This window comes from Onychomys torridus, chromosome 3, assembly GCF_903995425.1.
Source record: "Onychomys torridus chromosome 3, mOncTor1.1, whole genome shotgun sequence".
Taxonomy (NCBI): domain Eukaryota; kingdom Metazoa; phylum Chordata; class Mammalia; order Rodentia; family Cricetidae; genus Onychomys; species Onychomys torridus.
In genome coordinates this window covers 12,608,872-12,635,362 of record NC_050445.1, presented here as the reverse complement: position 1 = coordinate 12,635,362, position 26,491 = coordinate 12,608,872, and the positions used below count along the sequence as shown (strand labels likewise).

The window sequence follows — 26,491 nt, the reverse complement described above, 5'->3', positions numbered from 1 at the left end:
GCTTTGCGCCTTTCCTGGAACTCACTTGGTAGACCAGGCTGGCCTCGAACTCACAGAGATCCGCCTGGCTCTGCCTCCCTAGTGCTGCGATTAAAGGTGTGAGCCACCACCGCCCGGCTTTAATGCAATTTCTTAAACACTATGTGTGTATGTGTACCTGTACATACAGAAATGCAACAATGGAAGAGAAAACAAATCCAGAAAAGAACTCTAATCCCTCTAGGACTACAACGTATGATCAGGATCAAGAATGCAAAAGTACACATAACCTTGACTGAGCATGATTACAAGACATATAAGATACAAAAGTTCAGAATTATGTACAGAATGGTCATGTAAAGTATATATAGAAAGAACATATACATATGTCTACATAAACATGAATGGGGACATAGATTAGCAGTAGAGAACATTCATGAGTTTTATGCTTTGTACTACAAAAAACAAAAACAATTGGACTCCTGGAGCTCCACCTGGGGCCTGGCTGAGGATCTCTGCATCCACTTCCATCAGTTAGTGGATGAGAGTTCCAGCATGACAGTTAGGGTGTTTGGCCATCTGATCACCAGGGACCTGCCTGTACTGAATCTACCAGATTGAGCTGAATCCCCAGGGGAGTCTTGGCCCTGGAGGAGATGGGAATGGAGGGGAGGGGCTGGGGGAATGTGGGGGGGGGGGCAGGAGGAGGGAGGACAGGGGAACCCATGGCTGATGTGTAAAATTAAAACACAAATATAAACAAAACAAAACAAAACAGACACACAGGTAAATACTCTCTCTGCTGGAAGGAGTGTAAGAAACACAAGCCACCTCTGGCTTGCTAAGGTGAGAGAGGGCTTTTCACTGGGTATTTTCTGTCTCTGCATTGTAGCTATGCAAACATACCTAGTCAAAAAGGAAAGTTCATTTTAAAACGGAGTAAGAACAAAGATGACAGGCAAAAGCAATCAAAGCAACCCCATTTGGAAGGCCATTCTCCCTGGGTCTTAAACTGGTGCTTCTGTATGCTTACGGCATCTTCTTACAGGACACCCATACAGCAGAGTCAGTTCCAGAGCTAAGGGAGCATGTGCCTCACACAAGAGCCATGGCTTCCTTGAGCTCCTCTTCATCACAGCTGCTCACTGACGTGGAGCCAAGGCTTCAGGACAGACAAAAGGCTCTTCTGCCTGTTATGTCACGAGTAACAGAATGCTTTGATTGTGACCCCAGATTCGAGTTTTACATGCTATACCAGAGTTCACACAACTATGGCAGGTTAACTGGTTATGGCAAGGTAAACAAAGCATTTACAGGTTGAGAAGTACATATCAAAATAATATCAAGCTGGGCAGGGTGGTGCACACCTGTAATCCCAGCACTCGGGAGGCAGAGGCAGGTAGAGCTCTGTGAGTTCGAGGCCAGCCTTGTCTACAGAGCGAGTTCCAGGAAAGGCTCCAAAGCTACAGAGAGAAACCCTGTCTCGAAAAACCAAAATAATAATAATAATAATAACAACAACAATAATAATAATATCAAATGACTAGGGTAGAGCACTTGTGTAGTATGCACAAACTGTGTTGTGATCCACAGTACTGCAAAATCATCATCACCATCAAATGATGACATTAAAACAGAATATGGCTAAAGCCTTATATGAGACAGAGTAAAAATATAGCATTAGGGACTAGAGACATGGCTCAAGAGCACTTGTTCTTAAAGATGACCTGGTTTCAGTTCCCAGATCCCACACAGTGGCTCACTACCATTGGCAATTACAGTTCCAGAGAATACGCTGCCATCTTCTGGCCTCCATGGGTACTAGGCATGCATGTGGTATACATAAATATGCAGGCAAAACACACACAATAAACCAAAAATATAACAGAAAAGATCCAAACATAGTTGTGTGTAATTGACCATCTCAACAGTTCAGGAGGTGGATGGGAGGTGTGGGGGAAGTTCAAGTTCAGGTCTAACTACAGTGAATTTAAGTCCAGCTTCAGTTACATGAGACCTGTCTTTAAAAAGTTCTAGTACAAAAAGGATGCTCAAATAAACTGTATAATATTTGTGCAAATAACATAGCTATGAAATACACAGAGCCAAAGGCTGGAGGTGGCTCAGTGGGCAAAGTGCTCAGTGTGCAAGCATAAGGAACGGAGTTTGGATTCCCAACACTTATGTACAAGCAGAGCCAGCAAGGTAGAGACAGCAGGTCCCTGCTGGAGTTCTCTGGTTAGCTAGTCTAGATGAACTGATGAGTTACAGTAAGACCCTGTCTTGAAAGATAAAATGGAGATCAAGTAATAGAAGAGAACATTAACTTTTGGCCCCTATACATATGCATACATGTGTAAAAATACCTGCACATATATGAACATATACACATATACAAAATATATAAAAGGAGAAAAATTCCTATTACGCTATTAGTACCAACACAACTGAATTGACTTTAAATCCAAGAAAAATTGTTAAAACCAGTTACAGTGGAGGATTTTACTAAAATTTCTAAATCTGTCAGATTTATGTAGATCAAATAATGCCCTCTTAGGAAGGCCATTGAATATTACCATAACACAACTAACTCAATTTATGTATTACTAAGCTGCTGAAGTAGTCAGGTATGATGGCACATGTCTTTAATCCCTACCGAGACAGAGGCAGGCAGATCTGAATCTGAGCCTCACTGGTCTACACGGTGAGTACCAAGTCAGTCAGGGATGCCCAGGGCTAGACAGTGAGAACCCATCTCAAACAAACAACAAACCACACAAGACCTTTTTCACTCCACAGAAAACATACTTCGCTTAGGTTCTAGTTGCTTCTGTTGTGTGACACATTTTGAATGAGAGAAACTGGGGGCTAAAAGTGTTTATTTGAATTATACTTTCAGGTCACAATCCATCATTGAGGCAAGTCAAGGAAGGAACTCAAAATCAAGTACAGGCCAAGGAGGAATGATGCTGACTGGCTTGTCCATGGGCTCATGATTAGCTACCTTTTGAAAAGTTTGATTTTAAGTATATGAATGTTTTGCCTGCATGTATGCCTGTGGTCCATGTGTGTGCCTGGTGCCTCAGAAGGTCAGAAGAAGGAATTGGATCCCCTGGAACTGGAGTTATAGGGGGTTGTGAGCTTGCCATGTGGGTCCTGGGAAACAAAGCTGGGCTCTCTACAAGAGCAGTTAAATATTCTTAATAGCTAGCCCCTCAGCTACCTTTCAATTCAGCCCAGGGTGATGGCACCACCCACAGTGGGGTGGGCCCACTGTATCAATTAGCAATTGAGAAAATGCCATAGAGAGACAAGGCCCTAGATCAATCTCATCAAGACAATTCTTCAGTGAGGATCCTCTTCCCAGGTGACTCTAGGTTTGGAACAGGCTGACAACTAAAACTAACTATGACAGCTTATAATCATTATTTACAGAAAGCAATGATGTACTTAACCACAAACAATCAATGAATTTCAAAAACAGTGGTATGGACAGTGCTCTGTAACATCAAAATCAAAATCAATTCCCACTATATCTCTCTACCAAAATTACCTTTAAAATTAGTAAAAGGAATAAAGCATATTAAGCTGGTAAAGCTATTAAAATTTATTCTTAAAATGTTTATTATTAAAATATAGAGAATGAAAAGAAAGAAGCTATTCAGTACTTAGCATTAATAATTTTAGCTTTATTTAAAACTATTATCTTCTTTGAAAATATCAATATTTAACTTTGCCTGAAGTACAAAAACACGTATTACAATGAAAAAAATACAATCAAAGGTATTTTAAAGAGTAAAATATGTGAGAAAACATCATGTGAAATGTACACTGATGAAATATAAAATTGAGAGGAAAATATTCTTATTACTTATTATTTGGGGAGTTGAAGAAGGGTCTCATGTAGCCTAGGCTGGCATGTAATCCTGCTTCTCCTGCCTCCCACGCCCTGGGTATGTCATTATATAGCTGCTCCACCACACTCCGATACAGAAAAGGACTATTTTCAAACAAAATTCCCAGATGCACTGAGGAAGTGATAACGATGACTGGAGAACCTGTCAGCAGTCTTAAGGGAATGGATTCCCCATTGTGTTGTAGCTGAGGAGACAGCAGAGCTTCTTGAATTACAGACTTCAGAGCAAAGGAAGAGTGCATGGTTCATAATCTTTGCCTGTGGGTAACCTAAGCAAACACTTCATGATCAAAGATGTAAAAATCCAGCAATATGAGAAATCAATATAATTCAAATAGACCATTAGAAAAATCTACCAACACAGTCTAACACCAAACCAAAAGAAAAAGCCCAGAATATCAGCACTTGGAGAGGCCAAGGCAAGAAGTTTATTAAGTTTGAGGCCAGCCTGGGCTACAGATACTGTTTCAAAAACAAACCCAACTAAATGTAATAAATTAAGCTGTTTTTTTGTTTTAAAAGAGAAGAAAATTACACACACACACATTACTGAAGTTCAAAGCAAGTATCCATTCAACAAGTTAATGCTAAGTAAGAAAAAGCAGCATGCCCCACAATGCCATGGTTATCCTACAGAAAGTTTTTGAGTGTTTCAGTAAGACAAATACAAATATGCAGAGCACTTGCTAAGAATTTACTTTCAGATGACACTTACATGCTCACAAAGTCCAGACCCACTAAAGCCAGTACTAGACCTGGTTCTGAATGTCCATCAGCTGTGTAGCAGTGCTTGGTCCCCACGCTGTAATGCTATAGTAAGTGAGAAGTAAGTTGTAGAGGCACATTCTTGAGGAGTCTAACAGAACCACTGCTACCTGGTCCTCCAAGAACTAGGAATACATTTCCTCTGTTACACACTCCTATCTCCCCAGGGCCAAAGCAATGGGACCAAAGAATCATGACCTGAAAGCAGGGGTCAAAAATCAACCTCTTTTTAAGCTGGCTTTTGGATGTTTTTGTCACAGTCACTGAAAAGCTAACCAACAAAACCAGCAACATGAAGTTGCACTCTCAACCCTAACAGTAGGAATAAACCTAGACACTAAGGACACAGGTTTTCTGAACCCAAACAAATGCACAGACCAGGTTCCTCATTAGGGGAATGTACAGTGTCTCTGTGGGATGAATCTCAAGCAATGGATCATGAGCTTACATTCAAATGTCTGAAACTCACCTTCTCTCAGAGTTCCTCTATAAATACAGGCATCTGAAAATAAACCTGACTATTCTAATTGTGAATATTTATAGGTAGTTAATATATACTTCACAAATAAATTTCAATTTTTCAGATCTAGCTACTTCTGGAAGTCAGTACAAGATACAAGTGACTAAGTATTATCATATTGAATAAGAATTCTTGTTTAAGCATTAACATAATTTAGAGACCCAATCTAGTTGAGTTGGTGTCAACATTTAGGAATTCAAACACAAAACTATAAACAGCCTTGTGACCAGAAAGACTCAGCTTCAAAGTCTTTGACTCACCTCCTCTAAACTTTATGATAACATAACAGATGCTTTACTTAGGCATTAAAGAGGCCACCTCCAATCAGACTCACCATCAATGTGGTAAGTGGTATTCTGGGGCTTTGCTTTTAACCTAATTAGAATTCCTCACACAGAAGACAGACACGAACTTTACCAATGTACCACCTCTCTGTAAGCCCTAGATCATAATGTACAGCCAAAGATCCTTCTTTACTCACCTGTGTCATCACAGCCCATAAGCTAGTTTTAAAATTAAAAACTATGTAAAATTTATGAAAGTTTTGCTTCTTGCTGTAAATATTTATAGAAAGATCCAGGCCTAGTTATTTTTCAAAATGGCTTTAATTTTGTTTCCTAGCAGAGCAGAGCAGAGTGAGTGAGTGGTGTGGTGTGGTGTGGTGTGGTGTGGTGTGGTGTGGTGTGGTGTGGTGCGGTGTGTGTGTGTGTGGTCACTAACTACTACTAAGTAGTATAAGAAGCATTAGGGGCAAACTCTTAACACTTTGAGGAGAAGGCTGCCATTTTTAAAAGACTGCTAACATGACTTTCAAGTGGCTTTGTTTTGTTTTGTTTTTCTTCAGTTAAAACTCTACAGGCAAATTTAGAGGACTCACTAAGGCCACAGAGTCACTCTGACTCATTCATTCAGGCAACCTAGAATAAACTTGTTCCTTATAATACTAAATAGTCTGCCCAGGAGATGCAGAGAACAATGCTTTGGTAATAACCCTAGTGCTCTCCTTACGTGCTACAAGCTAAAGCCTCTCTCCATTCTTTGTCCTTGGGTTGTAATCCTTGGCTTAGCACTCAGAGACAACCTAGTAGACAAATTTAATAACTTAAACACGGCTAAGTCGGGAAAGGAAAAGCTGTCAAATATAACATTTGTGTAGTGTTCTAGATATAAAAAAAAAAATTACAGGATACTATGATTATGTGCAAATATATGCTTTTTAATTCAATGGAATGTAGTTGCAATTTTTAAAAGCCAGGGGTTAAAATTAAAGGACAGTTATTTTATGGATATATATATGGATACAGACACACACACACACAAATATATAACATAATATGAAGTGTAACGGCAGACAATGGAGCAAGTACAGAAACAAAACTATCAACGTTTAGCCTCAGATTCTGAACTTGAATGAGAATTTTTAGTAAATGAATTTCAACTAGACTGTGTAAAGAAGACAATTTCATAAGGCAAAGAGGTTAGGACATAACCAATACATTTACTATTCAAAGTAACTGCTAGGCTAGAAATTCTTTTCACTTATACACTGATAAATCAAAGAAATGCTTGTCACTACTGTGATACTAAGGCTAGAGACACTACCTTCCTAAAACACTTGACAAGGTTATCTGAAGAATATATTCTTCTCATCAACTCTTGATAGGCCACAGCTGTCTTATTCGCTGTATCATAGCACTTAGCACAGTATCTTATATATAAGTACCCAAAAGATAAACTTCGTCTTTCAACAGATTTTGCCAATTACTAGCATTCTCACCACACACTTTATATCTAAGCCTCAGATGTCTTTTCTTCTTCTTTTTTTCTTAATGGCATTTAGGTATGCACTAAGTCCTCTATTTACTTATTTCTTTGCATCAACAGGCTGGGTCTTACTACATAAACAGCCCAGGATGAGTTCAGTCTCAGCTATGCTCAAGTTACTTATAAGCAAAGGTCAGGAGAGAATACCCTGGTCCAACACACCAAAAGCAACTGCCAGGTAGCACAGAAAATGAAATTTATCTGTAGGTTCAAAGAGACAAAGTTTCAGTCTCCACTTCCTCCCATAGTTGTCTATTATATTTATGAATAAATCCTATACCTACTGTTAACAATGTATCATTTATCATACATTTGTCGAAGAGTTACTTATTTTTATCTGTACAGGTGCTTTGCCTGTATGCATGTCTGTGCACATGTGTGCAGTGCCCATAGAGGCTAGAAGAGGATGTCAGGGCCCCTGGAACTGGAGTTACAGAGTTGTGAGCTACCATGTGGGAGCCGAGAATTGAACCTGGGCCCTCTGGAAGAACATGTGTTCTTAACCACTGAGAAATCTCTCTGGTCCTTCACTTATTACATATTCTTAAACACATTTTTTTTCTGAACAAAGTCATCATAAACATTTCTTTTCTTTAGAGCCTGTCCTAAACAGTTGTATTCAGCACAGCAGCTCTCTTCTGGAGTAGAGAGGTGAGGGAGTCTTGGCCATTCCTTTTACTGAGCAAAGCCAAGATGATTTTTATGGTAACATCATTTGCCTTTCATTCCCACTCTCTCTCCTGTGACCCAGTGGAATTTTCCAGGATATCTGATGTGTCCTATTACAAAAAAAAAAACTAACTGTAGAAAAGATATGATAATTCTTTGTTATCAAGCCAGATATTAAGTTTAAAAAAAATAAAAGACAATGCCATTCTTGCCATTCAATTGTCTTGGAAAATGTATTTATTTTCACTTACTAATAGATATAACCTAATTAACATACAAAGGTATCTTGAGATGAGAATTTGAATCCTTCCTTGCCCTTAAATTTGGCTTCAAACATGAAATTCACATTATTTATGGCAATGCTAAATTACAATGGTATTTAAGGCACTGAACTTACCATTATAGGTTATTCTTGGCTTTGTTAAACACATCACAAGATGCAAATCCATTTCATCTGAAGGTACAAATTTTGAGCATACCGGGCACTTAAATCCTAAAACATAAAGGAAACCCAAGTTATTTAACTATTCTGAGTATCAAACTATAGTATCTTAAAAGTCATGGAAGACCAAAAGTATTTAAAACTTCAATGTTAGACTTAAGAAATGCATTTGTAGTACTTACATACAACTTAATTGTGGGGGGAGTTTATAGTCGACTAGAAATCACTATGATTTAAATCAGTGTATGAAGATCATCCCATTATCTTAATAATCAAGTTAAATGAGAAGAGTGTGCTCCATCATAAATTCCCTTATGGATTCCTATCACTTAGGTTATTCTCATTTCTGATTTTTTAAAATTCTCTCTCTCTCTTCCTTGAAGTTGTCGCCTCGGCATGTAAGGTCTTGGCTACTGCTCCACAGCCATGCCTGCCTGCCACTGTCATGCTCCCCAACAATGGTCAACAGACTCACCCTCTGAAACTGTAAGCCCCAATAAACTCTTCTATATGTTGCCTTGGTCATGGCGTCTCTTCACATCAATAGAAAAGTGACTATGACAATTCTACCCAATCCAATAATTTAAACACACACTGGTAAAGAATGCAAAAGCTTTGAGAACAGCAAAGCAGGTCTATCATCTATATCTAAGACTCCTAAGGTTACATTACAACTTGCTAAATTTGGAGATGGTTTGTGTTTGCACCTCCAGAGTTCCAATGTTCAAAGCTTCATCACCAACTCATTTGAAGTGCTATCCTTCAGATTGTGGTTCCAGTCGGTGGTTGTTACATCACTAAGGACATGTGCTCCAAAATGTTAAAGCACTTCTGATGAGATTCTAGAGTAATTTTCCCAACACTATGTTGTTATGCAAGGCTCATCCTAAGCCTTTAATGGCCCCCTGGCTTCTTGTCTGGCAAAGTAATCCCTTCATCTCCATATCCTCATCCTCATCCCACTCCCACCACTGTGGTGCCAATTGCCATGAGGCCTTTATCAGTGCCAAACTGATGCCAAGTGCCAAGTCCATAAGCCTCCAGAAATGTGAGCTAAAGCAGCCTTATGCAATTGGTCATGCTTGGGTACTGCATTACAGTAATGAAGAACTGACGAGGAAGTGGCCTTTCTGCCACACATACTAAGTCCTAATGGAAATTAAAAAGAGCAACAAACCAAGTGAGGTGCTCACTGTCACTTTTGATACTTAAATGCTAGATTCTTTCATGCAATATTTAATGTGGACTAATATTTGCCTGAAGTGTCCTCTTAAAATCAAACTCACATACTAAATGGGAGAATGTTAGTTACCTCCTTTACAAAGACACAGTCTGGAATGTTCATGAGGACTCAGATGTAAGCTGAACTGAGAAGACAGAAACCAAGACAAGTACAGGAAAGGAGGCTTCCAGGAGGCCCTGGGGCAGATGATGTGCAAGATGTGCAGAGAGAAGGAGGAGAAGCACTCTGAGAGATGAGGAAAGAGGAAAGAGACATTCTACTTCTAGGATGTGCAGGTTCTTACAGGAACTGTCTTCTCAACTGTGAGATCAAAGTCACAGGCAGCCTGATGAGTTAGACTAGACTCATAGCTCAAACACAACTAATACAAAACCAGGGGGAAAGAGTTCCCATGCCATTCAGTCAGGAATTCCATTTCCCTAAGTCAAACAGTCTGAGCTTTAAAAAACAGTTTTATTTATTGGGGATGTAGAAATGGCTCCGCAGTGAAGAGCACTGGTTATACTTGTTTTTTTCCACTTCTCAAAACTCACTAAACTGACAGTAAGTAAAACTTCAACAAGGAGAAATGAAGAATTTGATGCAAGTCAGCAGCAAAAGAGTGAGAAAATAAATACACGAAGCAGATGACAAGATTGCTAAAACAGTATCTTAAGTGCTGTTAAGGTAGCAAAGTCTCACTTCATAATTCTCAAAGGCCAAGATGGATGACAAGGATGCTCCAGGACTTCCTAATAATAATGTATGAGGGCTGGGCGGTGGTGGTGCATGCCTTTAATCCCAGCACTTGGAAGGCAGAGGCAGGTGGATCTCTGTGAGTTCGAGGCCAGCCTGGTCTACAGAGCGAGATCCAGGAAAGGCGCAAAGCTACACAGAGAAACCTTGTGTGTGTGTGTTTGGGGGGGTGGGGATGCACGAGGCTACAATGTATTGCTGCAAGGACTAAATTCAAACCTTCAGGTTCCAATTCATGGCATACAGCATCAAAGAACATTTGAACACCTGAGGTTTCTCTGAGTCAGTTCTACACAAGAAAGAGCTCCATGGAGAAAAGTGTTCACATCTAGATAGGGAGAGAAGCCAGTGAGCCCAGAATATGGTCTGTTCCACATTTTTAAAAAGCTTAGAGACAAATACCAGAACAGGAGAGGGGGGTGGGAGATACTTACTACAGAAAGAAATTCAGAATTTCTACTAGGCAGTGGGTGTCATAGTTAGCTTCACCTATCAACCTACAGTCACCAGTTAAAAGGGAACCTCAACCAGATCAGACTGGCCTGTTCCATGTCTGCAATACATTTCCTTAACTGCTAATTGATGCAGAAAGGTCCAGCCCACTGTGGGTGGTACCATCACTGGGTAGGTATAAGAAAGGTAGCTGAGCAAGGTTTCTACTCAAGCTCCCGCTTCTGAGTTTCTGCCTTGGCTTCCTTCAGTGATGGATTGGAACTGTGAGCGGAAATAAACCCTTTCCTCCCCAAGTTACTTTTGGTCACAGTGTTTGTCACAGCAACTGAAGACCAAACTAGGACAGTAAAAAAAGAAGAGAACAGGAATAAAGAAAAATCTCACACTGAAAAAGAACCCTCTTCACAGTCTACCTATAGAGACCTACATATATATAAGGTCTATATATAAGAAAAAAAAAAAAAAAAAACAGAGATCAAGGGTTCTTGGTCTACTGTAAGTCCTATCTTTAACATAAAACAGTTAATGGGGGTTTTTAAGGGACCTTTCTATTAGGCACAATACAACAAAGGAAAGGGAAAAAAAAACTTAGAGAAATACACAGAAGCAAATTCAAAAGATGGCAGACAAACAATATTTATATTATCTATCAAAAACAAATGGCAATATCATTATCATACAAAGAACTCTTAAAAATCGATATGAATAAAGGCAAATACTGTAGTTTTTAAAATGGGTAAAATTTCTAAACAGCCCCAAGCACTCCTTGGTGTGATATACAGAGGACAAGATATACCTACATATACTCGGGTCAAATAGAATTTGAATATAATCATGAGGAATTTAGAAAAAGCCTTTAACATACAAATGTCAATCCAGAAAACAGAAGGAAACTTGAACATTTCAAATCCTGATCCCTGCCCTAAACTTTTAAGATTCTGATTCACATGGGTTGTTACTGGTTACTTCTTTGATTTCCATCTTATATGTTAAAGACACACACACCCACCTCTGTGACTGTTCTCAATTATCCAGTTATAGTTCAAGATGCTGCTGCATCCATGAAACAAGAACGAGAGACTAGAAAACAGTAACAACAGAGCAATGGAAGAAAGGCATTCGGGTGGTGACGTGACCCAGCAGGCTAAGGAAAGGGCTAAGGAAAGAACGGACTCCAGAAAGCTGTCCTCGAACCTCTACACATACCATGGCATGTGACTCAAATACACATCTCACACACACACACACACACACACACACACACACACACACACACACAGTTTAAAAAAACTATAGAAATTAAAAAGTCACATTTAAGAAGAAAGATGGGTTCTTCATTTAAGGTAATACTATTGTCAATTAATATTAATTAACATTTACTATGTATAGAAAATTATCTAGATACTTTGATTATAACAATTTACCCCTGCATACTTTGAATTTAGTCTTAATACCTTAAAGGTAAAAGCAGATGGGCTAAGAACATGGCTATAGCTAGGAATTAGCCACAAGAGGATTCCAACAGCCCTTCTGGCTCCAGAGTCCTTCACCACAACTCTATACAGCCTGAAGAAAGACAAAAATTCAAAGAAGGCAGATAATAAAAGAACATCAGTTCAGGTGCTCTGTTATCCAATTAACCAGAACTGCATAACTGAGGAAAGAGGGAATCCAACATATTTTCCCAAACTGTAGTCAATCAGTATTTAGAATGAAAGACTAAAGATAAATGAAAACAGGTAGCCATGCCAAAGTATATTACTGTGAAATTAGAAAGCAAGAGACTGAAGTAAACTAAAATGTTCAAGAAGAAAAAAGACAAGCAAAGTAAAATCTAAAACCCAGGCCTTTTCCTTTTTGTAGAGAGATAGAGAGGTTTAACTGCTTTTCAGAATCTGAATGGCATTAGTCTTTAACAAAGCTGGAAGCTAGAAGACAAGTTAAACAGTAACTCCAAAGTTCTACAAGATACTTCACTGAAGATACACCTATAGTACTCCAATGTTTCCATGGGGCTGAACACAATTTTTGTTTCAGATAGGCAATAGTCACTTCCTGTGACTATTGTCAAGAAGCTTCCAGAGCATGCACTCCATGGAATCAAGGGAGTGAAGAATGCCCAGGAGAAGAGATGGGAAGTCTTTGATCAAAACCATGTTGCCTGGAAGAAACTATGAGGCTGGAAATGTTAAGTGAAAAAAGGGAAGTCTAAAATTATTCATGGACTAATATAGTTATTAATTGAGATACAGTGTGGGAATAATTTCAAAACTCTTAGAAAAGAATGAAATTCAAGAAATATGTATCTTTAAATATTCAGAGACTCAGGACCCAGGAGATCAAGACACAAAAATCCAAGAATGAACAAGCAAATGATGGTTAAATACATATATGTAACTCCACTTCCAGATGTCACCCCCATCTTCTACTACAACCAACTCTGAATTAAGAGTGTCACCAAGAGCTTGATAAGGTGTTGTCTTTCTACAGTAATCTTTCTTAAAATATCCCTTCTCTACAGGAAATCAATCAAGCTTCCTTTTGTATTTTTCCTGGACTTCAACAATTTCAATATCACAGCAAAGCAAGTAGAGTATTTACTATGTATTTATCTTCTTATTAGCTTAGTAGTCTAATAAAACTTAATTTTGAAACCCCAAAATATCTAGGTACCAATACTGGTTGTACTACAAGCTATGATGAGGAAAATGTTGATAATGCAGGTACACACTGGACTCAACAGACTACACAGGAAGTGCCTAAAGCACAGAAGGGATTCAGCAAGCAGTGGCTGTTCTTTTCAATATCCAAGGCATCCCCTAAATACAAAATCCACACTCCTGTGACATGCCTACTATATCAATTAAACTGTGTCTACAATGAAACTGTGAACATCATACAGGTATCTACTGTTTGTCCGTGGCTGATGACTAAGATAAAAAGATCCTTTTTCTCAATGACGTTAACCATATTTTTACTCAGAATGTGTACATTGTTTTCTCCTAGAAACCAACCAATCAACAGATGCCCAACCTTAGCAGGACAAGTAATGGTGAGATTTTCCCTTCCCCCCAAACAAAAATGATGGAACACTCACCCTTACCATCAGTCAGAACCTACTGCAGGACAGAGACTGTAAGTACTCAGGCCCGTTCTTACTATTTGTGCTGTCAGAAGTCAACCCCATGGCCTCCAGCAAAATAAGGTAAGCCCTTTATCAGTGATTGAAAGCCCTAATCCTAGTCCTTCCGGTGAGATTTACAAAGCAATGTACGATTCTACAACAGCAGTAAATTATCAAACTTAAGTCCTGCTCACCACCACAATGAAGAAGCTATCCTTCCTTCCCACACCAGAGTCCAGGCAGCAGGGAAAGAAAGGCAGCCAGGTCCAACAGTAGGCTGGCTGTGTGGATGGCACTAATGCAGGCTTGCAGGTTCTTGTGTTTACACCTTTATAACACTTGAATTGGTTAATAATTTCTAGAAGGAACTGATAGATAGGCTTAAGCTTCTCTAAGTATATATGAACTGAATATAAAAACAGTGGAACAAATTAATGATAGACAAATGTGTTTATAAAGTCACCTCCATTTGCTCTATCTGATCTCCAAATACAGAAGTTGTCCTCTCCCATCTTCAATGGTGGAGCTAGAAATAATAAAAGGAGCCCAGAAACTCACTTGGTTCAGTTGCTCACTTAAAGAGACTATAGGTCCAACTGGAAAGAAATCCAAAGTGGCAGAACTCAGCTCTGCTTCTGGCTTGCTGCATCTTGGCTCCTGGTGTGCACACGATCATTACTGCGCACACATGCCATCTGTCTCTGTACTCGGCTTCTCATGCTATTCCTCATTATTATCTTAATACAAATTTAGTGCAACAATTTTGGATCTTTTTCTCCAAGATAACACTATAACACCTCTGTGGTTTTGTTCAAGTAAATATGCTTTGCTTTCTTGTATTTGTTAAAAACCTATTTCCATCTCTTCAAGTTCAGATCAAATTTTACCATGTAATCTTTCAAGAGCTTAAAACCCAAATGCCCTTCATTGGCCTATATATTCATTCTATATATCATGACTACTTCTATGGAGCTCTTATCTCTCAAGTCTGACTCCATCTGTGAGGCAGAAGTTACGCGCACACACGCACACACACACACTCATTCACTATCCCTATTTCCTCTTCCACCTAGATCCACAGACAACACTGGAAACCTAAATCAAGTTGACTTGTATTCTACAATATCTGAGCGAAAGGTCATCCAAAGAATTGCCAGTTGTTTAGACTTGAGATACTGAAAGGATTCACTAAATGTCTTACAATCACTTTTTAAATTAAGTCTTTCACAGTTTTCTGTACAGCTTAAGAACAAAAATCCAAACCCAGGGATTCCTTCTTCTTGAGAAGAAAGCAGTGACATGGAACAGACATCCTCAGACTTCATACTGTGCTCCTCATGCGGTCATCGCGCCTACCCAAGAGACACTACTGTTCTGTAACCACTCCCACGTCATGGCTCAAGGTTAGAATGGAAATGGGTCCTGCAGAAGTGTCGAATCTCCTTTTATAGACAAGAAGACGGTGAGATATGAACTCTAATCAAAAGTCAGAACACTAGTCAACAGCAGGGCTAGAAACAGTGCTGGATAGTTTTGTGTCAACTTGATTGACACAGCCAGAGTCATCTGAATAGGGAACTTCGATTAAGAAAATGTCTCCACAAAATCTGGCTGCAGGCAAGCCTGTAGGGAATTTTCTTAATAAGTAATTGATGAAGCAGGACCAGCCCCTTGGGGGTCAGGGTGCCATCCCTGGGCTTGTGGTCCTGGGTTCCACAGGAAAGCAAGCTGAGCAAGCCAATCTGCATTAGCTCCGGCCTCCAGTTTTCTTCCTTTCTTGAGTTCCCGTCCTCACCAATTCTGATGATAAACTGTTATAGGGCCGTGAGCCCTTTTGGTCACGGTGCTTCATCACAGCAATAACAAGCCTAACTAGGACAAACAGATGCTACTACACTTTCCAGCCTACTCATCTCTTCTAGACCTCTCTCACCAGCATCAGTCAGCAAACTGAACCAATAATTTACAATATTTTATATAGAAGCATGCTACCATAGCAGAGGACTATTGTACAACTGTTTTCAAGAAGACGTGATATTCCTCGTAGAGTTGCAAAACTCAAAAAACAAAATGAATGGCTGAGATTAAGAGCATGCATTAAGTACCATGAAAAATTAAAATAAAATAAAACAAACAAGAAAAAACCATAGTGGGATCAAATTCTAGACTTTTTCACAATGTATTTGAGAAACTATTGAGTGAGGAAAATTAAATATGAGAATCAGTAATTCCTCCTGTAAAATAAGCCATGTTTAAGTCATAAAGCACATCACATGGATGCCTCAATTCTCACATCTGACCCAGTTACAATCTTACAGAAGACTGCAGACACCTGCCCCTTGCTTAGTTACAGTTCCAATTATTTTAACGCACAATTCTCTTCCACTTTCCTCCACTTCATTTCCAAAAAGTCACCAAGCTGTTTCCCAGCCTATATTGTAGCTTTTTCATTGTTGAGATGTTCATATTCATGCTCCCCCAAACTCGTGTGTGCATGTGAAGCTGGAATGATTATAAAACCTTAGCAGTCGCCGGCAGTGGTGATGCATGCCTTTAATCCCAGCAACAGGGAGGCAGAACCAGGCAGCTCTCTGTGAGTTCAAGGCCAGCTTGGTTTAGAGCAAGATCCAGGACAGACACCAAAGCTACATGGAGAAACTCTGTCTTGAAAAACCAACAAAACAAAACAAAACCACCCCCTGCCCCCAAAAAAGCAAAAACAAAACCTTAGCGGTGGGTCATAATCACAGATGCTCTTCCCCAAACTGATGCTGAAAAGCACAGCTTTTAGAAAGCAAAAGCGGCCTTAACCACCACAGCACTTCCCCAGGAAGGGGAACAAAGGGTGGGATTTCCTGTTTTAGTCTGTGGATGAATTAACCCACCTTACAAAAGAATGTTCAGTCAAATACAACTGCACTCACCAAAGAGACAGCTGACAAAGGGATCAGAAGGAAAGGGGGATGTGGGATGGCTACAAGTCAAAAATGGGTGGGACAGGCCAGCTCCCATGGAAACCAGATCAAACCCCGGTGGCAGTACGGGTTTTGAGAAAGTACACTAGTAAGGAAGAGAAGACCAATGAGTCAACTAACAGTAAAGCCTGGTGCAGTACAAGTGAGTGGTTCTGCCACCAGGGAGCCTCAAAATGCCCCTCCCCCCATCACTAGTGATGAAGGGAAGTGAAGCAGGGACGGGGTGACCACTGAGTGTTTATAATCACTGCAAAGTTTCATCTTCTGGAAATTTGGTCCTCAGCTTGGTTGTGTTGAGAGGTGATGGAAGTTTTAAGGGTTGGGGCTTCAGGGTGTGCGTAATTCTCAAAACTAATCCTTCTGGGTTCCTGTAGTGACTTGGAATGTCTTTTATACAGACTCCTACCACTGTGGCACACCCACCATGAGATCTTCAACAGAGGCCAAACAGATGGAGCAGCACAGTCTTGGATTTTCATCCCTCCAAACTTCGGGCTAAACAAAACTTTCCCTTTCTTTATAATGTCTGCAGTTACATGTTTTTCTGTTACAGGACTAAGGCAACAGGAACATGTGCAAAAGAGATCACATGCCAAGATAGAAAGGCACAGCATGTGTAGGGTTAATATAATTACTACACAGAATACTAACTACTACAATCATTATACTATTGGGCTTAAAACAACACTCTAAATCTGTGTCAGGCATAGCTAAAGCTCTCCATTTTTAAGCTCAATGTCTCAGAATAATTTGCTTCTAAATATAACTATTACCAATTCCTTTCAGTTTCACAAATATGTGACCAAAGACTGATAAAAAAAAATCTAGACTCAGATTATCAATCTGAGTACAGAATAGTGGTCTGTAACTGTTCTCACCTGTTCTTTTAATTTCCATCTGAAAAGCTCCCTCCTATAAGTATCATACCCCTATCAAGTATTTGTTGTCTTTTGACTACTCCAAAAAAAATCTGCTCAAGGTTCTGCTGAGATTATCTCAAATCTTAAGTCTCTTAAAATATAAACAAAAAACTCTATTGCTTTTAACATAGTCTACTAATAAATTCAGTAGAAAAATTTATCAAGAACCACAGGTGCAATTACAGTCTTATTTAAACTGACCAATCAAATGTCCTTAAAACTTCAAATACAAAATATGAAGTAATTCTAACTAAGAAGACAATGATTTTAAAGCCTATCTTGTGCTTCACAGCAAAATACCCATTTCCTCCTTTATAAAGCTATGCCAAAGCAATGGGTTCAGTATTACTGAATGAACAAACAGGCCCTCTCTCAGAATACCCTTCCATCTTTCCCAGACTGGAAGACAATGCAGTGCCCACATTAACAAAAGCAGCTCTGAACAGCTAACTGACATTTAAACGCCATGCCCTGTTCATCACGCATATCCTCCCCGAAGATGGAGATTTTACCGTGCTATCCACAATCAAGATATAACCTGAATTGAAAGCAACAAAATATGTACCATTTACATTTCTAGCAAGTAGGAGGAAAGCAGGAAGGTAGACAATGCAGGATTCTACAGAAAAATCGCAAGCCTTATACTTAATGTAATGTTAACGAGTTATTTGGTGGCCAGTAGCTAGTGGCTTCTACTGAAGTTTATCGCTAAACCATGTATTAAATGATTTCATGTAGCACTTACCTACAGGAACGTCAGGTCTTGAGAAAGCAACATGAGGCAAAAAAATTCTTCTGATAAATGTCTGCAGTATGAATCCTCCCTAATTCATCATAAAAATATAGCTGTTTTTATCAAAATGGGAACATAGGAAACCTATACAGTATATTCTTAAGAGGGTCTAGTGCCACTATTAGAGACCCCAACTCCACTTCCTAACACATCTGTATCTAAGTCTAACAAAACCTGTTAGCTTCTCTCCCATGGGGCCTGGCCTCTGCAAGCTACTACTGTTAGGAATGTGTTAAGTCCCTTCCTAGAGACACTGCTCTCCTGGGACTGCATCCTGCTGGGTCCTTGTGTGTATGCAGTTCTGCCTCTTGGGCCCCAAACTCAAATAGAAGAATAAAATATAGCATTGTAATAATAATAACTGTAAGGACATGTAACCCTGAGGGATGAAGGGAATTAGCATCTCAGTATTGTCAGACTGTCATCTTACTCTGTCTACCTCAAAGTTTCTTGTAACAGAAATGCACTTGGGGTAACAACTTGTTTTTGTACGGCAATTAAGTAAAGAACAACCTTTACATTTGTAAATGGCTGAATAAAATGTAAAAAGCATCAGAATAACGTGATACATTAAAACTATAGGAAATTCATATTTCAGTACACACTGGTAGTTTTACTCTTTCGTTTTATTTTCTAGTCCTCACTTATTACAGAAAGAGGAGATAGTCTAAAACATTTGCTATGTGGCTCTCTCATGCAAGTCTGAACCCTCCTTGTAGAAATCATTAGTTGCTCAGAATATCTGTTTCCAAAGGGGCAACTAGGAAAATCTCTTCAAAAAGGTTTGCTTATGACATGACTGTAAGTTACCAGTGAATGTGACCAAAAGGTTCCCCACTCTCAGGCAGAGTTGAGACAAGGGTGCATGACAGTCAGGCCTATAACACAGGTGCTTCCCGTGGCCACTGTCTATGCTCAAGCACCTCTCTAACATGATAGATTTGATAGCCACCACCACCCTAAATTTAGGCATAATTATCCACTAGAGTACCACTACAAGTGTCTGTTACTGTCAGACTACTACTAAAAGATGTCTACTATCTACTGGACTACCACTACAGACAGATGTCTGCTATCCACTGGACTACCACTACAGACAGATGTCTGCTATCCACTGGACTACCACTACAGACAGGTGTCTACTATCTACTGGACTACCACTACAGACAGGTGTCTACTATCCACTGGACTACCACTACAGACAGATGTCTGCTATCCACTAGACTACCACTACAGACAGGTGTCTACTATCCACTGGACTACCACTACAGACAGATGTCTACTATCCACTGGACTACCACTACAGACAGATGTCTGCTATCCACTGGACTACCACTACAGACAGATATCTGCTATCCACTGGACTACCACTACAGACAGGTGTCTACTATCCACTGGACTACCACTACAGACAGGTGTCTACTATCCACTGGACTACCACTACAGATATCTACTATCCACTGGACTACCACTACAGACAGATGTCTGCTATCCACTGGACTACCACTACAGACAGATGTCTGCTATCCACTGGACTACCACTACAGACAGGTGTCTACTATCCACTGGACTACCACTACAGATATCTGCTATCCCACTGGACTACCACTACAGACAGATGTCTACTATCCACTGGACTACCACTACAGACAGATGTCTGCTATCCACTGGACTACCACTACAGACAGATATCTGCTATCCACTGGACTACCACTACAGACAGGTGTCTACTATCCACTGGACTACCACTACAGACAGATGTCTGCTATCCACTGGACTACCACTACAGACAGATGTCTACTATCCACTGGACTACCACTACAGACAGATGTCTGCTATCCACTGGACTACCACTACAGACAGGTGTCTACTATCCACTGGACTACCACTACAGACAGATGTCTGCTATCCACTGGACTACCACTACAGACAGATGTCTGCTATCCACTGGACTACCACTACAGATATCTGCTATTCACTGGACTACCCCTACAGACAGGTGTCTACTATCCACTGGACTACCACTACAGACAGATGTCTGCTATCCACTGGACTACCACTACAGACAGATGTCTACTATCCACTGGACTACCACTACAGACAGATGTCTACTATCCACTGGACTACCACTACAGACAGCTGTCTACTATCCACTGGACTACCACTACAGACAGATGTCTGCTATCCACTGGACTACCACTACAGACAGATGTCTGCTATCCACTGGACTACCACTACAGATATCTGCTATTCACTGGACTACCACTACAGACAGGTGTCTACTATCCACTGGACTACCACTACAGATATCTACTATCCACTGGACTACCACTACAGACAGATGTCTGCTATCCACTGGACTACCACTACAGACAGATGTCTGCTATCCACTGGACTACCACTACAGACAGGTGTCTACTATCCACTGGACTACCACGACAGATATCTGCTATCCCACTGGACTACCACTACAGACAGATGTCTACTATCCACTGGACTACCACTACAGATATCTGCTATTCACTGGACTACCACTACAGACAGGTGTCTACTATCCACTGGACTACCATTACAGATGCCTGCTTATACCTGTACCACTACAGCTGAAATACCACTAGAGATATCTGCTACCTGTGCCTGTTCTCCTCACTCACAAATTGTTCATACAAATTTGTTCTCTCTCATCCATAACACACACAATTTATCCACTGTACAGAGACATCCTTTGTCTATTTACTCCTTTCCAACTCTATTCATTTCTCCCTCAACCCTAATCTACATTTATATATTTTAATGATTTTATTTTTATTTTATGTGCACTGGTGTTTTGCCTGCCTGTATGTCTGAGTGAGGGTGTCAGATTCCCTGGAACTTAAGGTATAGATAGTTGTGAGCTGCCATGTGGGTGCTTGTAGTTATATTTTAAGGTGTGTTACTTTAGTTCATGTTGCATTTGTTTAACTCTGTGAAGCTGTGTTACTGTGCCTATATAAAACACCTGATGGTCTAATAAAGAACTGGCCAATAGCGAAAGGATAGGTGGGGCTGCCAGGCAGAGAGAATATATAGAAGGAGAAATCTGGGAGAAGGGGAGAGATCTAGGAGCCAGAGAAGGAGAAGGACTCCAGGGGCTGGCCACCCAGCGAGCCACGGAGTAAGAGTAAGATTTACAGAACTTAGAGAAAAGGAAAAGCCCAAAAGGAAGTCAGGATAATTTAAGTTATAGAAAGATGGCTAGAAACTAAGCCAAGCTAAGGCCGGGCATTCATAATTAAGAATAAGCCTCCATGCGTGATTTATTTTGGAGCTGGATGGCAGGCCCCCCAAAGAAGAGTAAAACAGGTGCTCGGAATTGAACCCAGGTCCACTGGAAGAGCAACTAGTGCTCTTTACTGCAGAGCCATCTCTCCAGCACCACACATTTATATTTTAAACATACATTATATAGGATGGTGGTCAACTTCTAGCCAAAATGACTTAGTATTTAATTCAATTACTGTAATTTCAAGAAAAGTACTAAGTACCAATCTGAACTGCTTAATAACATAGCATGTTACTTAATTTTTGTCTCCCTATTATGAAAGTCTCTCAGAGCCCCCCCCCCCCCTTCTCTCTCAATTCCAATGACCAGCACGGTGAACAAAAACAAACGCCCAACTATCCACTGCTTGGGCTCTCTAAACACGGACACTATAAACAATTGAAAAGCAAGCCAGCAGCAGGTTTGAGGGGCATCTGTCTGGGCTTTCCAGGAGCTGCTTCTCAGAACTGGTACTATTTAGTTCTCTACTGTACTCATTAACAAAAGAAGAGGGGAAAAAATCACATGTTGAGTTTTAGCAAGTAACTGATAAACTACAGAAGATCTGGAACACTTTCTTGTTCTTAAAGAATTGGGGGGGGGGGCAAATGAAGAATATAACTCTTTTATATCAATGTTGCAAACTTAACTACCTTATTTAAGTAATTATTTCAAGAAGCTTAGATTTCTCACTCTGTTGGTGAAACAGATTACATTCAGCTTGATCATATGATTAATTGAATTTATTACAGGTAAAAATTTTTGAAAGAATAATTTTAAGTCAAAACCTCTAGCTCTAAGTATAAAACAATAGAAACTGTATCATTATTTTGGAATTTTTATACATGTTAGAATGTTCTAACTCAAGGGGAAAAAAATGCCCCTTAGTATGTAAGACATTGTCTTTACATCAAGAAAATGGCTCATTATTTTAGATACTCATGTTTGAACATACAAGGTAAAATGACATCATACCAGAAAACTGGCTTAAAATAATTAAAAGATAAGTAATGAAGCAAATGTAAGAAAATACAATGAACTTCGGGGTTGTGCATGATCTGAAGCTTATTTGTCCAGTATACTCCTTATACTTCAGGGTATGTTTGAAAACTTTCCTAATAGTTCTAGAAAATCCTTAATAAATTTAAGTCAGTTCTTTCAGTAAAACTGAAAGACCAAAATCCAATTATAGTTAAAAATGAACTCAGAAACCATTCAAATTTTATTTACAAAACTCACCAAGTTTGAAATTAGTTTCCACTACAGGCTACAGAGGTACAGAGGGCCAACCACCCCTAGTGCTAAGTAAAACTTGATACAAGCTCTGTGGAAAACTAAATTTCAATCTGCAATAGCAAGCTACAAGTGCACACAGCAGTGGTTCAGAGATATCAAAGTCCAGATAGGGATCCCAGGGCAGCAGTTTCCCAAGTTGAACTGTGTGGAGATTCATATTGAGAGCCTACTTTAGTTTCCTAGAACTATCCCAGAGATTGTGACTGAAGGGGTGCGGGGGCAAAGAGTCTGCATTTCTAAAATGTTCATCCTAAAGAAGTATGTGCATGCATGCACCACCATACATGCTAACAAAACCCGGTGATAGTTTTCTTAGCAGCAAAACACAAACAAATGCCCAATTATTAAGTGATTAGATAAAATCTGGTATTTTCATCATCCCAGAACACTGTCAGATTAATTCCAATGACCAGAAGTGGTTGTTTAAAAACAAACAGCAATGAAAAACAACCTCGGGGAAGAAATTTAAATATAAAAAGCATCTCATGACAGGCATTCTTGTCTCATATTTTACTGGCCCATGTTTGTTTTCTTAGTACTCATTAATGTTTTTCTTTTTTCCTAGAAAATAAATTTCGTTGTATTCATAAAAGGAATACCACAGACGCTATAACAGCTATATTCAAAATAAATGAGTCTTATAAACAAGTCTTATAAATGTAATATCGGAGGGAAAGAATCAAAATCCAAAACAAGAGTATAATTGCATTTACACCAGCTTGTCAAACATTATTTAGAAATACACAAATGATGACGCACAAAGACAAAGAATAATGATCATGGTGCAAAGCTTACAATTGCTCTATGAAAAAAAGGAGCTTTATATCAGATGGCACATGTGGACATGTCTAGGTACAGATATTCTCCATCTGTACACAAGGACAGCTAGGTATTTGGCGTATAACTGTATTCTTTTTTTACTAATTCTGCTTAAGTATATTTCAACAAAATTAGACATTTGGTTTGATGACAAGAATTCTATCAAAGTTCTTTCCCAAAGTTCACTACAAAGTTTAGTATTCTAGTCCAGCCTTGCTGTGGGATGCTCTGTATATTAAATGTGTTGCTCTGATTGGTTAATAAATAAAACACTGATTGGCCAGTAGCCAGGCAGGAAGTATAGGCGGGACAAGGAGAGAGGAGAATTCTGGGAAGTGAAAGGCTGATGAGAGAGACACTGCCAGCCGCTGCCATGACAAGCGACATATAAGGTACTGGTAAGCCACGAGCCACATGGCAACTTATAGACTAATAGAAATGGGTTAATTTAAGATAAAAGAAGTAGATAGCAAGAAGCCTGCCACGGCCATACAGTTTGTAAACAATATAAGTCCCTGTGTGTTTACTTAGTTGAGTCTAAGCGGCTGCGGGACTGGCGGGTGTGAGAGATTTGTCCTGACTGTGGGCCAGGCAGGACTGGAGAAAACTTCAGCTACACAGCCTGGCACTCTTAATCTTTTTCCAATTATATGTCATAATAATAAATTTAAAGAATAAAAGATCTGACCTGGTTATAAATGTAAATTTATTTACAGTTCTGAGGTAACTGAAAATAACAATCTGAACACTATGGTATAAGTCCTAAACACGTATGTGTACCTTTAAAAAATATTTAATGGCATCTGATATGTTGACATTTCAATGAGTTATAACACAACAGAGAATCTGATATAGAATTTACCAGAGCCAATGACTTTTAAAGAGTATTATTAGTCACTAGGAGAGGTGGCACACGCCTTTAATCCCAGCACTCGGGAGGCAGAGGCAGGTGGATCTCTAAATTCAAGGCCAGCCTGGTCTACAGAGTTACTTCCAGGTACAGCCAGGGCTACAGGAGAAACCCTGTCTGAAAAACAGAACAAAACAAAACAAAACAAAACAAAACAAACAAAAGCATCATTAGCAGACATAGACTAAATCTAAAGCTCAAAAACACCGGCTATTTTGCTTTATGTCCCCACTCAACAGAGGCCCTGACTACTGCAAAAATAGTGAGGATGCCGGAACAGCCTTTCCCTTCCCTCCCTGACCCCCAAACAAAAACACAAAAGAGAAAACGGGGAGGTAATGCAAGCTCCAAGAGAAACATACTATGGCCCACAAACAATGGATGCCATTTGACAAAGCATGCAAGGACAGGGTACCTTAGAACAGTTGGATCAGCCTACACACAAACAAGGCAACAATGAACCCTGCCAAACCACAGAGACCAGCTGGAGTCTACAAAGTTTTCACCAAGATGTGTGAGGGGAAAAAAATCCTCACTAGGTCAAAAACTTTGTAAGGCTTATTTAAATACTTACCATTACACTACTGGTTCCAGAAGGACTAGGGGTAGCAGAGTAGAAAAAAAAAGAGGGAAAACCCAATCAATACTAATGATAGAAGGTGGCGGCTCAGTAGCATCAAATTTAGGCACCTAAAATAACACAGCAGATAAACTGACTAGGAGGCAAGCAGCCCACTTTCTGCAAGACCAAGAAGCAGCAGCCCCTCTTTGCTTCTCAGTCCTGCCTTGATTATGTGGAATACAGCTTGCTTAGTTATCTCAACTAGCAGACTTGGGAAGGCTAGAAAGAAAGGCGGCTGGTTGTCCTAAGACGGTATGTGCAACTGCAACAATCAAAGGAAGCAAGCAGCATGTTGTTGCTTCACTTCTATCTCCTGGACTCCAGGAAAGTCAACACTATCCACAATGGATCCACACAGCTGAAAAGGCCTGTTCAACATTTCACTGAGCAAAATTAATAGCTTTATTATTTACTGGTGTGGTTAATAACCAACCACGAGCCTGAAAAAAAAAAAAAGTAAAAGGTTGAAATTCTTAATCTACTCAAATTGTCTGTATCTCATACCTCAGAAAACTGCTCCAGGAACTTTTGTGACTTTGAGCTGTGTCTCTAACTCATCTCCACCTTTCACATTTGGTATTTAAGGCGAATTGTTGATAGAGAATTATAAATTTGATAATAAGGATGTTAGCTTACACTTGAAAAAGATTTCACTTCGAGCCAAACATTTTCCTAAATGCTACTCTATTTCATCTAACTTTATCATTATTATCATTATTGAGATGAGAGGTTTACAAAGTTCAATTGATTTAAAGCATACATACAGTATGCCCATATTTGTAAAAAAGTATATTGCTTCTTGTTACAATGAATTCTAATGATTTATAAGAAAGGCAAATTGAAGGTGTTATTTGTGATAAAGATTTTTTTAGAGATCCCTTTAAATAACCAATGTTTGAAAACTAAGAAGCTGTAGCCAGGGTAGGAGACTTAACTAACATGTTATGTTATTAATAAAAGATGAGTTCAATTCCCAGCACCAAAAGAAAAAAGAAAAAAAGAAAGAAAAAGAGAAAAGAAAAGAAAAAAGGTCTAATTGGGTATTAGTAGTATACACTGTAATTCCAGCATGAGGAATATGGTAGCAGGAACATTTCAATCTCAAAGGAAGCGTAGGCACAGAATGAGACACTGTCTCAAAAGACCAAGGGCTAGAGATACACAGAGCTCAGTGTCAATCATGCT

At 39.5% G+C, this 26,491-nt stretch overlaps 1 protein-coding gene across 2 annotated transcripts in view; it reads right to left on the bottom strand.

Annotated features, from left to right (window-relative positions):
• Znrf2 (zinc and ring finger 2) overlaps positions 1–26,491 on the bottom strand; it is a 79,413-nt gene that overhangs the window by 25,224 nt on the left and 27,698 nt on the right. For both annotated transcript variants that reach the window (XM_036180827.1, XM_036180828.1), the window contains exon 2: positions 8,071–8,166. In XM_036180827.1, coding sequence (XP_036036720.1) covers positions 8,071–8,166 — 96 coding nt within the window. The remainder of the gene's footprint in view (positions 1–8,070; positions 8,167–26,491) is intronic.